The sequence below is a fragment of the Carettochelys insculpta genome, chromosome 5 (assembly GCF_033958435.1).
Source record: "Carettochelys insculpta isolate YL-2023 chromosome 5, ASM3395843v1, whole genome shotgun sequence".
NCBI lineage: Eukaryota > Metazoa > Chordata > Testudines > Carettochelyidae > Carettochelys > Carettochelys insculpta.
In genome coordinates, this window is record NC_134141.1 from 105,410,285 (window position 1) to 105,423,737 (window position 13,453).

The 13,453-nt window shown below is 39.2% G+C and overlaps 1 protein-coding gene across 4 annotated transcripts in view; it reads left to right on the top strand.

Moving 5' to 3' along the window:
- The window catches only part of LMBRD2 (LMBR1 domain containing 2), a 45,199-nt gene that overhangs the window by 18,946 nt on the left and 12,800 nt on the right, over window positions 1–13,453 (top strand). For 2 of the 4 annotated variants that reach the window (XR_012645792.1, XR_012645791.1), the window contains exons 7-17: window positions 1,312–1,386; window positions 2,208–2,321; window positions 3,936–4,119; window positions 4,554–4,735; window positions 5,750–5,883; window positions 6,134–6,239; window positions 8,445–8,542; window positions 9,672–9,775; window positions 10,776–10,822; window positions 12,183–12,291; window positions 12,383–12,519. Coding sequence is in view for 2 of the 4 variants with exons in the window: in XM_074995653.1 (XP_074851754.1) it covers window positions 1,312–1,386; window positions 2,208–2,321; window positions 3,936–4,119; window positions 4,554–4,735; window positions 5,750–5,883; window positions 6,134–6,239; window positions 8,445–8,542; window positions 9,672–9,775; window positions 10,776–10,822; window positions 12,183–12,291 (1,153 nt within the window). In the remaining 2 variants the exon portion in view is untranslated. The remainder of the gene's footprint in view (window positions 1–1,311; window positions 1,387–2,207; window positions 2,322–3,935; window positions 4,120–4,553; window positions 4,736–5,749; window positions 5,884–6,133; window positions 6,240–8,444; window positions 8,543–9,671; window positions 9,776–10,775; window positions 10,823–12,182; window positions 12,292–12,382; window positions 12,520–13,453) is intronic. The other 2 variants (XM_074995653.1, XM_074995654.1) reach the window with 1 other exon arrangement.

Genomic DNA, 13,453 nt, shown 5'->3' on the forward strand with positions numbered 1-13,453 from the left:
TACATCCTCGTTCTTTGTGCATGCCTTATAACCGACTTGCATTGAGTCGCATACCAATAATAAACAATATAGCCATGTCTACACTAGCCCCAAACTTCGAAATGGCCACGCAAAAGGCCATTTCGAAGTTTACTAATGAAGCGCTGAAATGCATATTCAGCACTTCATTAGCACGCGGGTGGCTGTGGCACTTCGAAATTGACGTGGCTCGCCGCCCTGCGGCTCATGCCGACGGGGCTCCTTTTCGAAAGGACCCCGTCTACTTCGAAGTCCTCTTATTCCCATGGCAGATGGGAATAAGGGGACTTCAAAGTAGGCGGGGTACTTTCGATAAAGAGCCCCATCTGGACGAGCCGAGCGGTGGCGAGCCGCATCAATTTCAAAGTGCCGCGGCCGCCCGCGTGCTAATGAAGCGCTGAATATGCATTTCAGCGCTTCATTAGTAAACTTCGAAATGGCCATTTGCGTGGCCATTTCGAAGTTTGGGGCTAGTGTAGACAAGGCCTAGATGAGAAAAATCAGGCAAAAATAAAACTTGTTTCCCATCCATAAGTTAAAACAAAAAAGCATTTCACCTTCAACATGCCTGCTTGTAAAAAAGATAATCAGTTTGGGTGCGTCTACACTTGTATTCCTCTTTCGAAAGAGGCATGCAAATGAGGTATACATTTGCATATTTTGGCACCTCATTTGCATACTCTGATTTTGAAAGAGCTTCTTTCAAAAGAAGAAAGCCGGTGTAGATGCTGCTCTTTCGAAAGTAAACCTCATCTTTGAAAGAATCCTTTTTCCCATTAAATAAAGGGAAGAAGGATTCTTTCGAAGATGGGTTTACTTTCGAAAGAGCAGCGTCTACACTGGCTTTCTTCTTTAGAAAGAAGCTCTTTTGAAATTAGAATATGCAAATGAGGTATTGAATATGCAAATTTATACCTACTTTGCATTTTGATTAGTCTGATTTGCATATCTCTTTCAAAAGAGGAATGCAAGTATAGATGCACCCTTTTTGGTTTGTTTGGTATGTGCACACAAACACAAAAGCTTTTGTAGGTCTATTTGATACCAAAAGTTTTTCTGATTTAGTTTCCTATGCTTTAAGGAGTATTGTGAAATATTTTTTTATTGTTGGACACGTAATAAATCTCAACCACATTTATTGGTAAGCAGCTTCAAAATGTCAAGAACCACTTGGGTTGGCAAGGAGCTCTAGTGGTTCATGGAGAATTTTTACTTAAAAACTTTTATCCACTTCATAGTGTAATATTGATGTGTAATATTTGTTTGTTGTTTTTTGTTTTTATTTTTAAACAGGAAGTTCGTAAAGTGAATGAAAGTATTAAGTATAATCATCCTTTGAGAAAATGTGTCGATACAATATTGAAAAAGGTAATTAATGAATGACATTGTTTTAGAGATTTTTGCTCTTTTATAAGTTCCTCGATGTATCACAATCTGACTTTAGCATTTCTGAGATTCTTGTCCAGTGTTACAATTTCTTTTCTTGTCGCTGTTTTTGTTTTTATTCAACCCTTTTGAAAGCTATTATTCCTAAAATCTCAGTTGAATACCTACAGTTCCAATTCTGTTGATATGATGTGAAATTGTTAAATTGGGATTCTGTTCACAGTAGTAAGACTTTCTAGAATATGGAAAGCAAGTGTATAGTGTTTCGAACATCCATATAACTTTTTAGGAGATTTGTCTCTTGATGATTTGCTGACTTGACACACAAGTTATAATTTCTTGTTTATGAGAGTCAACCTCTCTGCTCAATGACATCTCTATAGTATGGTGTATCTAATTGCTTCTATAAATATAGTTTGATCTAGTCTTGGCCATTGAATATATATTTTTTCAATATCTAATGCTAAAATAGAGTTGTAAAGGATAACTTTAAAAAGGTAAATATTTCCTCTTTTGTGTGCTCTGTCCTATTTGATTTTATTCAAACTTGAATAAAATACATTTTATCAAAAGATTATTTTTATATATTCATAGAACATGGTCATTCACATACAAAGAAATGCAGAGTTAACTTTTATAAATGAATGCCTTGCAGTTTTGGAGGGGAAATATATGGTATATTTTAAGTAAAAATGCATTTTAGTTGCATCCACTGTCCAAAAAAATTTTAAGACTTTAATAAAAGAGGATATACAACTGCTCCCAGATATAAACTACGTCAGATATTTTACTTTTCCTGCTAGTGTCCTACTGAATACCAGGAAAGAATGGGTAGGAACATGGATGACTATGAAGATTTTGATGACAGGCAAAACAGCTATCCAAGTGAGAAAACTCTGGAGAAACTTCACAAACAGGTAAATCAGTAAGTTTCTGTTGCAGTATCACTTCTCTTGCTAACACATTCATTTAAGACTATTGTTTGTTTTAAAATAGTTGACATTCAAAATAATCTGACATCCTTAATTTTGTATATGCTTTTTTATTTTGCCTATAAAACTGTATCTGTTCTATTTCTGACAGTGCAATAAAACATGTATTAATGTATGAAATTCTGAGCTACTATCTAGCGGGATAAAACAGGACACCATGATAAGTTGTAGTGTGTTGTAAATGGATATGATGAACTGTAATGAAGAATCTCAAATGTAAATTGTAGTGAACATGCAAGAAACACAGTGGGGAGAATGAATCCTCGGCCCCTATATCAGTAGGTAGCCTATTATGCCATGATTATACTCATGGTTTTTAACTGAGCTAGCTTTGGTTTAACTAGATGAAAGCTGGCTTGGGGTTCCCCATCCCATAATGTGTGTGGTTGGTTGGTTGGTTTGTTTGTTTTAACCCTAGAACTTTTGTTTGTTTGTTTTTTAATTTCCACAGTCCTATGTGCTGCTTTACAGACTCTGCCATATGCCTGACAGAAGCAGAGACCTTGTGCAGACCCTTTAAAGTTCAGCAAAATTGTAATGACCATAGCTAATGCAGGATGCACTTTTCTCCTTAGGGGAGCTTGAATGAATATTAAGACTGGGGATCTGATGAGAAAAGAAATGAAGAATACCACATAACTGGATGCTGGAAACAGTGGGGGAAAAAATGCAAAGTTGCTATTGGCATTCTTGGACCAGTTCCATGCAGTGGTTTGCCACTTCTGGGACTGAAAACAAGCAGTGATTGGTGGAATCAAATTGTAATGCAGGTCTTGGAGGATGAGGAGTGGCTCCAGAACTTTCAGATGCAAAAGACCATGTTCTTGGATCTGGGTGCTGAGCTAAATGCATACTTCCAGCACAGGAAACCAGAATGAGAGTTTCATTGACAGTCGAGAAGCAAGGGACCATCAAACTTTGTGTGTTTGCAATGCTAGATTGCTTTCAGTCAATGATGAATCATAGAAAATCCATAGTTGAGGCTGTCGTCATCCAAATTTGCAAGGCCACTAAGCATTTCCTTCTGCATAAGATTGTGATCCTTGGCAAAATGCAGGAAAATCAGGGTGGTTTTGAAGCAGTAACAGCGCACATATCCCTGTTCAGACACAACCTGACCTTGCTAGCAGATATAGAAAAAGAGCACTTTCTGTTTATGGTTTTGAAACTTCTTGTGGGTCATGGCCGACACTTCAGCATTGGCTGGTCAGGGGCCCTTCTCTAGTTAACTTCTTCCACATCCACAGACAGAACTGATTAAAACAACTCCCCTTGGAACTCTGTGCCCACATGGTCCTAGCTTCTGAGCAGACTCTGTTAAGCCTCCTTTTAGGCCCAGCATCTGAACTGTTTCTTATAGCTCTTTTATATTCATACCTGTTTGGCTCCAAATTAGCTTTAACTCTGCCCTTAACACCTCCAACTCTGCTCAAAACACACCCATGTGATTAGTGAGCAGTCAGTGTGGCATTTAACAAATTTTTCCCATTTCTTGGAGCAAGCATTCTATAATTGGAACTTCGGGTTTATTTTCTACAGGTAATTTATTCAGTTCAGAGACACGGTCGTACAAAAGTGCAGTGGCAAATTCTTTTAGAACAAGCATTCTACTTGGAGGATGTGGCAAAAAATGAAACCAGTGCAACTCGTCAGTTTGTTCATACTTTTCAGTTCCAAGAACCTGAAAACAGAATTATCCGATATTTCTACACACCTACTGTTGGTATGTATTGTCATGCAAATGTTGAGTACCTAAATGACTATAACTCATATTTTCCTGTAGCAAGCCTGGCATCTTTTCTCCAATGTGAATAATACTCAGGTATAGTAGTAGTAATACATCCCCTTTTGCTCACATGATGGAATAGACATACCACCTCTATCAGATGCCAAAAAGCACTTATATTTCTTATCGTAAACTCAATTTGCAGGAAAATCAAGAGCACTTAGATGCGATAATGGTGAATTCTTTTGGAAGAAGCACTCTTAGAGTTACTGGCTCTTAAGGGTCTGTTTCTGGTGCAAATATATTTTTCAGCTAGCCATGTCAGTTGCACAATACTGTTTTGAAAAATTCTATGGTTTCCTATTTCTTATATAAATTGTATTGATCTGCTACTTACTGATTTTTTTTTTGGTTTGTTTCTTTTTTTCCAGAATGGTACTGGGAGTGTCTCCTTCGGCCTTGGTTTTACAGAATTCTTGCTATTGTTTTGGCCACGTTCTCTGTAATTGTTGTATGGTCAGAGTGCACCTTTTTTAGCACTAATCCTGTTCTGTCTTTGTTTGCTGTCTTCATACAACTAGCGGAAAGAACATATAACTATATTTACATAGAGGTCAGTTTGAAATTTAACAACCTTCTTGTGCAGATTTTAGTACCAACAGTAATAATGATGGCTAAGGTTATTAAATTTAACACATGTAAACTATTTATTTATCAAAAATTAACCACTGACTACTGAACAACAGAAGCTCTCTAAGCTGTACAGCTACAAAAACTAATTTTGGGGCAGTCTCACCTCTTCTGTGCACCAGTCCATTACAGGCAGAGAAGTCTGACCCAGTTCATTCACATGTAGAAACATTAAACTGGAGTAACTTAAACTAGTTGCTTAGATGTGTGTTGGTGGCATGGTGTATGAGACTTCTTTATTCTCTTACCATCTGGGCTAATTTCTTTTTCAATGTTCTCATGTGTGATAATTGCTCTGAATATACACACATGCCATCATACAGGAAGTTCGTAGTCTTAGGTAATGCGGATGGCTTAAAGAGAGACATTCCTTGTTGGAACTGAGCCCAATATTGCAGTATGTTGACAAAACTACAGGACATTTTAAAAACATGTTTTCTATTAGATTGTCCTGTATAACTCAAGAAAGAGCTCCCAAGCTATTAATGGTATTTTACTATTCATTTATTTCTTCAACTCATCACCATTGTTTAATTGTCGTTAGAACCACTTTAACTGCAATTATATCACTAAATGCAGCCTATGACATGCTTTATTTTACACTGTGGAAATACAAAAGGAGGGTACATGTTTTTTAAAAAATCTTTCTTAACTATTTAAAATACATTTCATACTTTTGCAACGTAGTGAAGCTAGCTTGTTTTTTTCCCTCAAAAATATTATTTCACTGCTGTTTTTAAGCACATCTTGTACAAAATATGTTGACTACAGTGCATGTATGTCTGCATAGGCTAAATTTATGCATTAGTTATGTTATTTCATGATATAATAGAAATAAAAAGAATTTTGCCCTTAAAGTCTTGTTTCTCTAATCTAGTAGTGCAGCAATTATTTTGATGTAAAAGAAATAATAAAAAAATCAATGTTTTGTTTCTAGATGGCTTGTTTCCTTACCATCTTCTTCTTAAGTATCTGTGTTTACTCAACTGTCTTCAGGATTCGTGTATTTAATTATTATTATTTAGCTTCACACCATCAGACAGATGCATATAGTCTCCTTTTCAGTGGCATGTAAGTACAGCATATATATTGTGGGTGCATGTAAAATATATATATACAGTATTTTGGTTTCTGGGACTGCCTCTTTAATTTTAAATCAAGCATTTTTCAGATACAGCCCTTGATGATCATATAGGTGCAACTTACACAGCATTTCATCTTTTAAAAGCGAGATCATATCTAGTTGTGATTTTTATTCTTTAAATTGTATTTTATAGTGGGGACAATTTCTTAAAATCTGCTAATTATTGAAATTATGCAGGTTATTCTGCCGTTTAACTCCACCTTTGTGTCTGAATTTCTTGGGTTTGACTCACATGGATTCATCAATCTCTCACAAAAACACTCAAGTAACTGCATATACATCAGTAAGTATGAAGAGGATTTCTTTTGATGCAATTTGGCTTAGCAGTTAGACAAGCATTAATTATAAAATGAAATGTTTATTATAAAAATGTAGTTCTTTAGCCGGCTGCTTACTCACTATTGAAGCAGGGTAGGATTAATTACTCCTGAGGGAATTCTGCACAAAAAATAAATAAAACAAAATAAAAATTCTGAGCACAGTATTTTAAAAAATCTGCAAAGTTCTGCATATTTTGTCAATAAATAAATGTGGAGACACTCTTCAGAATTACCCATTCCATTGCTAACACAGATTTGGCAGTGAGGCTGCACCCCAGCCTGGCACAGCGCAGGGTGCTGGCCTCCCCAGAAACAACCTGGACCTCTATCCCTATGCACCAGGCCCACCAATATAGCAATTGAGAGAGACACAGTCTTGCACACCCAGCCCTTGTATATGAATCTAGTGTGGGACAGGCATGGTCAGATTATCAGGATCTGAGTGAAGACGCTTAGGTTGAGGGGATCTAGGTGTTGGATGAGAGAATTCGGTGTGGGTGCAGGTGGTTTGGTGGAAGTTCTGTGTGCTTCAGGGGTCTGCAAGCATGAACATTGACAGAGAGGGAAGAATAGAACTTTGTGGCTTATTGACATGGTCTGGGTGCAGGGTGAGTGGGGCATGGTGGTAGGGCGATTAGGTGCATCTGGTTGGGTACAGTGGGGTGGCAATCTAGATACAGCAGGCTCATCAGGGTGGTTCAGAGGCAGTTACTTACCTCCGTATCTGCTGCTCTGGGCATCCAAAATGATGTATCCACTCTGCAGAGAGAGGATTGTGAAGAGGGAGACATTTCCTGGACACCACACAACAAATCACTGATGGCTAGATCAATACCACTCTTTACTGGAAACCCACTGACTGCTACACTTTACCTACATGCCTCCAGCTTCCATCCAGCACACACTCCATCGTATATAGTCAAGCCCTTAGATACAATCGTATCTGCTCTGATCCTCCTGACAGACACCAGAAACTTCAAGATCTCTACCAGGTATTCATAAAACTTAATTACCCACCAGGAGAAATGAAAAAGAAACCAAATTGACAGATCTAGACGAATATCCAGAAACCAGCTACTTCAAGATAGGACCAAGAAGGTCAATAACAGAACGCTACTTGTCATTACCTATAGCCCCCAGCTCAAACCCCTGCAAAGCATAATCAAAAATCTCCAGCCTATATTAGAACATGATGCTATGCTCTGGAAGGTCCTACGTGAGAGGCCTGTTCTCTCCGATAGACAACCTCCTAACCTAATGAAAATTCTCACTAGCAATCACAGGCTGTACAACACTAATATGAATTCTGGAACTTTTCCTTGCAACAACCCCATTGCCAACTTTGTACAGATACTTATTTTGGAGATACCATCACTGGACCTAACCAGATTAATTACAAGATCAGGGGCTCATTCTCCTGTACCTCAGCCAAGGTTGTACATGCCATCATGTGCCTGCATTGCCCCTCTGTGTGCATTGGACAAACTGGGCAAACACTCGCCAAAGAATGAATGGACACAGAGCAGACATTAGGAATCAAACCTGTCAGTGAACATTTCAATGGAGTGGGCCATTCTGTTAAATACTGAGAATATGCGTCCTACAACAAAGAGCCGTTAACAACAGATTACAAAGGGAGACGTGTGAACTGGAGTTCATGCTCAAATTCGATACATTAACACTTGGTCTCAATAAAGATAGCAATTATCTCACACATTATAAGGACTGTTTCCCATCCTTTGTTATTCGTAATGATCTCAGCCAAGACACTTAGTATCTCTCCCCCTCATGCTGCCCATCAGTTCCTTGTATCTGATTTGTCAGTTTTTATTTCCGTTTTTTGGACCTCTGTGCTATGTAACAGTCAGTCTGTACTGGACATGCTGTAGATCTGAAGAAGTGTGTCTGTCCCATGAAAGCTCATTCACTTACTAAATTATTTTGTTAGTCTTTAAAGTGCCATATGACTGCTGGTTCACTTTTAACTTGTCAACATTCATTACAAATCAGTTATTACAAATAGAGTTATGTAGACATTCAGAGAATGGATAACTTATTGTATTATAATAGGGCCTTATGGCATGGGGAAAGTGGTAAATTCGAGATAGAAACAAAAATAATGGATGTAATTGTTGTATCTTTGTACTAATCAGCATCTTTCTCTGCAGATAATGGGCTCCATGAAGGTGTTGTCCTTCATTGCAGATGGATTTTATATATATTATCCCATGCTGGTTGTGATTCTCTGTATTGCCACTTACTTCAGGTGGGTAATTCACAAATCTTTAATCCTTTGCACTTAGTTATGTAGCACTGTTTTTGAAATGTAAGACACTCCTTCCCATCCCCTGCTACATCACCATCTTAGTTCAAACTATTAAAGATGAGACTATAGGTCAATTTAGCATTTTAAAATCTGCAGCTTTTAAATAGGATTAATTTTTAAATGTACAGAAAAACTGATTGTGGAAAAAAATTGAAAAATTCACCGGAGCTCATCAGTCTGCAAGTGCACAAGTTACAACAAAATGTTTTTTACACCATGAATAAACTGTTAAATCTACTTAAAAACAAGCAAAATTCTTTCTCTCTGAGCAAAGAATGACAGTTGTCACCATGATGGATACAATCACAGAAGTCCCTTTGGGTTGTCCCCAGTGTGCTGATCATGCCACTCACTAACCTTTCTGCCCTCTGTGGCTCTTCATCCTCTGGTCTCTTCCAACAAAGACACAGAGTTGGGATTACTACCCCCAGCCTGCAGAGCAGCACAGACACTGAACCAGTTCATTTCCAGGAGAGTTCAGCAGTAAGGGCTCAGCACCTAGGAAATCAACCCTCAGAAGGGATCAAAACCCGCAAATCAATCCCTCTCACCCTATGTAAAAATTTTGCACACAGAAAGCTTATAAGGATGTCCACCCTCTTTATCAATGAAAGAGGTGTATGCACAATGGTTGCTTCCCCCCAGGGGACTTCCTTGTTGGGCTAGTTGTACTGGTTTTGTAGGAATATCAAAGACCTGACATGACAGTTGTAATTTTAGTATTTGTGAGGTTACTCGTAGCAGGTGGATTTCTTCTTTTAAGTTATGTGCAAGGAATGCTTCCAGGAAATTGTAAACATGCTTCCATGCAGCTGTATTTCTGATTTAACATGATGGAAAGGGTTCTTATGGGGGCTGATTCATGCCTGAATACCACAATGTTCTGAATGTTCAACTTGCTCACTCCACAAAATAAATGATGTCCTTTTTAAAATGCAGCTTGCCAGTATGGTACAATCTTCTCCATATATTTCAAGGATAACTAACTTTGCAGGCTACAGTGCAGTTTCTCTCAACTATTTTTTAATGAATTAAACCTTTTTTCTTTTCTCCTTTTTGCTTTTACCAGTTTAGGAACTCATTGTTTGAATCTGCTGGGCTTCCAGCAGTTCATGGGAGACAGTGAGATGACCTCTGACTTCATTGATGAGGGAAAGGAATTAATCAGAAGAGGTAATATGTGTACAAGAAGTGTCTTAAAATTTGGTGATAAAATTACATAGTTTGTCTTTTTAGTAATTACAAAGATCACTTTAAAAGCTCAGCTCCATGTTGGTCTAAATCCGTAACCTCTCCCAATTAGAATGCAATAGTGCTTCATTAGCAGCTGAAGGAAAGTAAGGAAACCTTAGATGCTGCAGGAACTGGTGCTTGTGATTCAATAGGTAATAGTCTTTTTTGGAAGGTATGCTGAATTAATGCCCCAACTTGTATGTAAGGGTGTAATTTATGATGCCTTTTAGGGTATTTAAGGCCCATTGTGATTTTTAATTAGTTAAGATTTATGAAGCTAAAATCTTCAGATGAAAGGCATTATAGTAATGTGTAGTCAGTTTTTAATCAGTTACATAAAGTTTCTGAACAGTTACTTGAAGTGTTCTCTCTGGTTTTTTCCATCCCTGGGTGGAATAAATGTTATGTGCACCAAGGCATGTGCAGAAGTGCACCACCAATAAAAATACATGCTGCCCACTGTGGGTAGCTGTGGGTGTTTTACTAATTGCCTGGGTGGCACCTTAATCTCTGATGTGCAGCCACCCAAGCACTCAGCTTGCAGGGAACACTGGCTACTTGTAGTCAATTTTTATTGAAAAGGTGGATGCACTACCACTGTTAAACAATTATGGCACCATATATTTTGAAGAGAATCTCTTTTTAAAGGACACTTACACACTCCATCATTAATTTACAGAATTGAATATTGTTGCTTTCCCCTTAGTTTATTTTTAGAGCTGCCAAAGCAACAACACAACCCTTTTGTATTTTGGGTAATATTTTCAGTGATTTTCCTCCGATGAGCACTTTCTTCATGAAGAATGTGTAGGGCTTGATTAAATTTAATCCTTTGAGTATAGGATTCCAGTGCTTTTTAAATCCTTGCTGCTTTAACTGTTATATAATGAATGAGTTTTATTATTCTGTAGTTAAATTAAAAATATTGTTCCTTTTCTAGAGAAAAGGAAACGACAGAGGCAGGAAGAAGGTGAAAGCAGAAGAAGGGTATTATTATTTAAAATATTATACTAATTTTCTATGCACTGTATGTTTTTACTTATTACAACTTTCCTGTTAGGATCTTGGTTTTCATTCCATTATGCCACTGGTGGAATTTGGCATATAAAGTCCTAATTTTATCCCTCCAGTCAATTTATTATTGTCGTCTATGGGAAAGCAAAATAACACCAGAGTTAAAACCTGTGGCATGCTTTTCCAGCTCAAATGTTGTATAATTTTCTTTTTAAAAAATCAGAAGCAGTTAATAGTAGGTTATGATTTGTTGCAAATCTGTAGTGCTTAATTTTACATTTTTTTCATGTGTATATGTGTTTTACATTGTTACTGCACTTAAATTGACATGAAACATTTTGATCTCTCTAGATGATTTTCAAGTAATGTTTCAGAAAAGTTGGATTTTTAGTCTTCAGCAGCCAGGATCTCAATATCTTGCTCTGTTCTAAATTGTCTTCAATGGACAATTTCCACTGTATTCCACTTTAGACCAGCTCAGGATCTGGAACCACTGAGATGAATTTGAGCCATATGGAATGAAATGAAAAGGTTTTCAATAGGCTGTAATAGAAACTAAGTCAGACCCTACTTCTCTTTTATGTAAACGCTAAGATAAATATATTAAAATGACCAGAACTTTTACTGTAAAAGCACTATGAAACTGAGTGGCAACACAATGAAACCAATATTGTTGTATACTGTAGAACCCCAAGATACGTGCACTCAAGTTGTTCATATCTTGGTTTAACACAACTCAGGGTGGTGGGGAGTTGGCACCTAGCTCCGTGCTGCCTGCCACTCAGGGGAGCCAGGAAACTGACCAGCACAGTAGTTTCCTGGCTCTCCTGAGTAATGCAAAATTTGACTTACTCAGGGTTGTGCAAAAACACTACCTCCGCATAAGTTGGCGGTCTGCTATATTTAACTTGTGCTAGCCCAAATCATGGCTATTTTATTAGCCTACCAACAGGTGGAGGAAGGAACCAAAAAGCACCATCTCATTGCTACTGCATAAACATAAGGAGATTGAGCATACTTCATATGAATAGATTTAATATCTGATTAACCTTTGCTATGATTTGTACTTAAAAAAAAAAAACTAGTATATTTTAGAGTGAAAGGACACATTGATTAAGCTGTTGTCAGTTGAATAAGGCACAAGCACAAAATCTCACTTGATGACTCAATAACACCTAATATATAAAGGTACTGATCCTCTAATCTATTTTGTAAGGGTGACTATAATAGACATAAAGTTTCAGTGGATTCCAGGTATGAGCCAAGTCAGTAATTTTGTTCATGTAGCTGATTGACTGATTGTTTGTTTGTGTCGGTGCGGTTTTTGAGTCAGGAATGGAAGGAGCGATATGGAAATAGCCGAGAAGATTCCACTAGAAATAGGAACATTCATACAGACCAAAAAGAATCTAGTTTCTCAGAGACCACGTCTGCAAGCAGACGTAAGTAATATACATTTTTCTATATTTTTCTGAAAACCTTCATTAGCATAATTCTAAAAGTGGCAATAATTTTGTTTTCTGCTTATCTCAGGACGCACATCTTTTATGTGGCATGAAGCTATGCTGTTTGTTCCAGGAGGGATAGGAGGTCGCCATGAGATTGGCAACCTTTAACGTTTCTTCTTGCCAACCATGGGGGAGATTCTGAGAGCAGTCACAGATTCCTAGGTCTGTTATTGGGCTATCTGATTTGATCTATAGTCCTTAGCTGTGTGTACACGTGCACAAAAAAATCGAAATAAGTGGCCCTTTTTCGAGAGAGCGGGAGGAGCGTCCACACGTGTAGAACCATCTTTCTAAAGAAAATCAAAAGAGTGGGGCATAGACTTCAAAATCCAAACCCCAGTCCCTTATCAGGAAGATCGCTCCCTTTCAAAATACTGCAACGGAAAAGTACACGTGTAGATGGTCCACAGTCTGCTCTTTCGAAATACAGGTCCGCCATGGTGCCAGCTAGCTGGAGCGCGGGGCCACTCCAGCCAGCAGCAGCGGGGCTCTATGGTCCCTGCATTCGGCTGCCTTAAAGCCACATGCATGCAGGAAACCCATGGCAGGAAGCTGAGAGCATGCTAGGAGCAACCTGTGCACGTGCTCCAGCCCCATGCTCCAGCACCAGCATAGCCAGCAGCCAGCCCCCACTGTGAGCCCCATGCCCCCCGCCCCCCCCCCCGAGCCCCTGCAGGGCTCCCAGGGGGAGAAAAAAAACAGGCCCCCTCCTGGACGGAGCAGGAGCTGAGGGACCTCCCGGCCTGTGGAAGGATGAGGAGGTCCTGCACCACATGGGGGTCAAGCGGCGCAATGCCACTGCCTTCAGCCGCCAGGCGCAGGGCCTCCACACCAGGGGCCATCTGGAGCGTACCACAGAGCAGGTACGCTCCAAGGTTAAGGAGCTGCGCCAGGGCTATGCCCAGGCCAGGGACCAGGCGGGACGCTCCAGGGCAGCTCCAGCCACATGCCCCTTCTACAGGGAGCTCTGGGGCATCCTGGGGCCCCAGGAGAGCTCCCCACCCCCAGCATTCCTGGACACATCCCGTGAGAAGCTGCAGCCAGAGGAGGAGGAGGAGCAGCCCAGAGCAGGGACCCAGGAGGACGAGGGGACCAC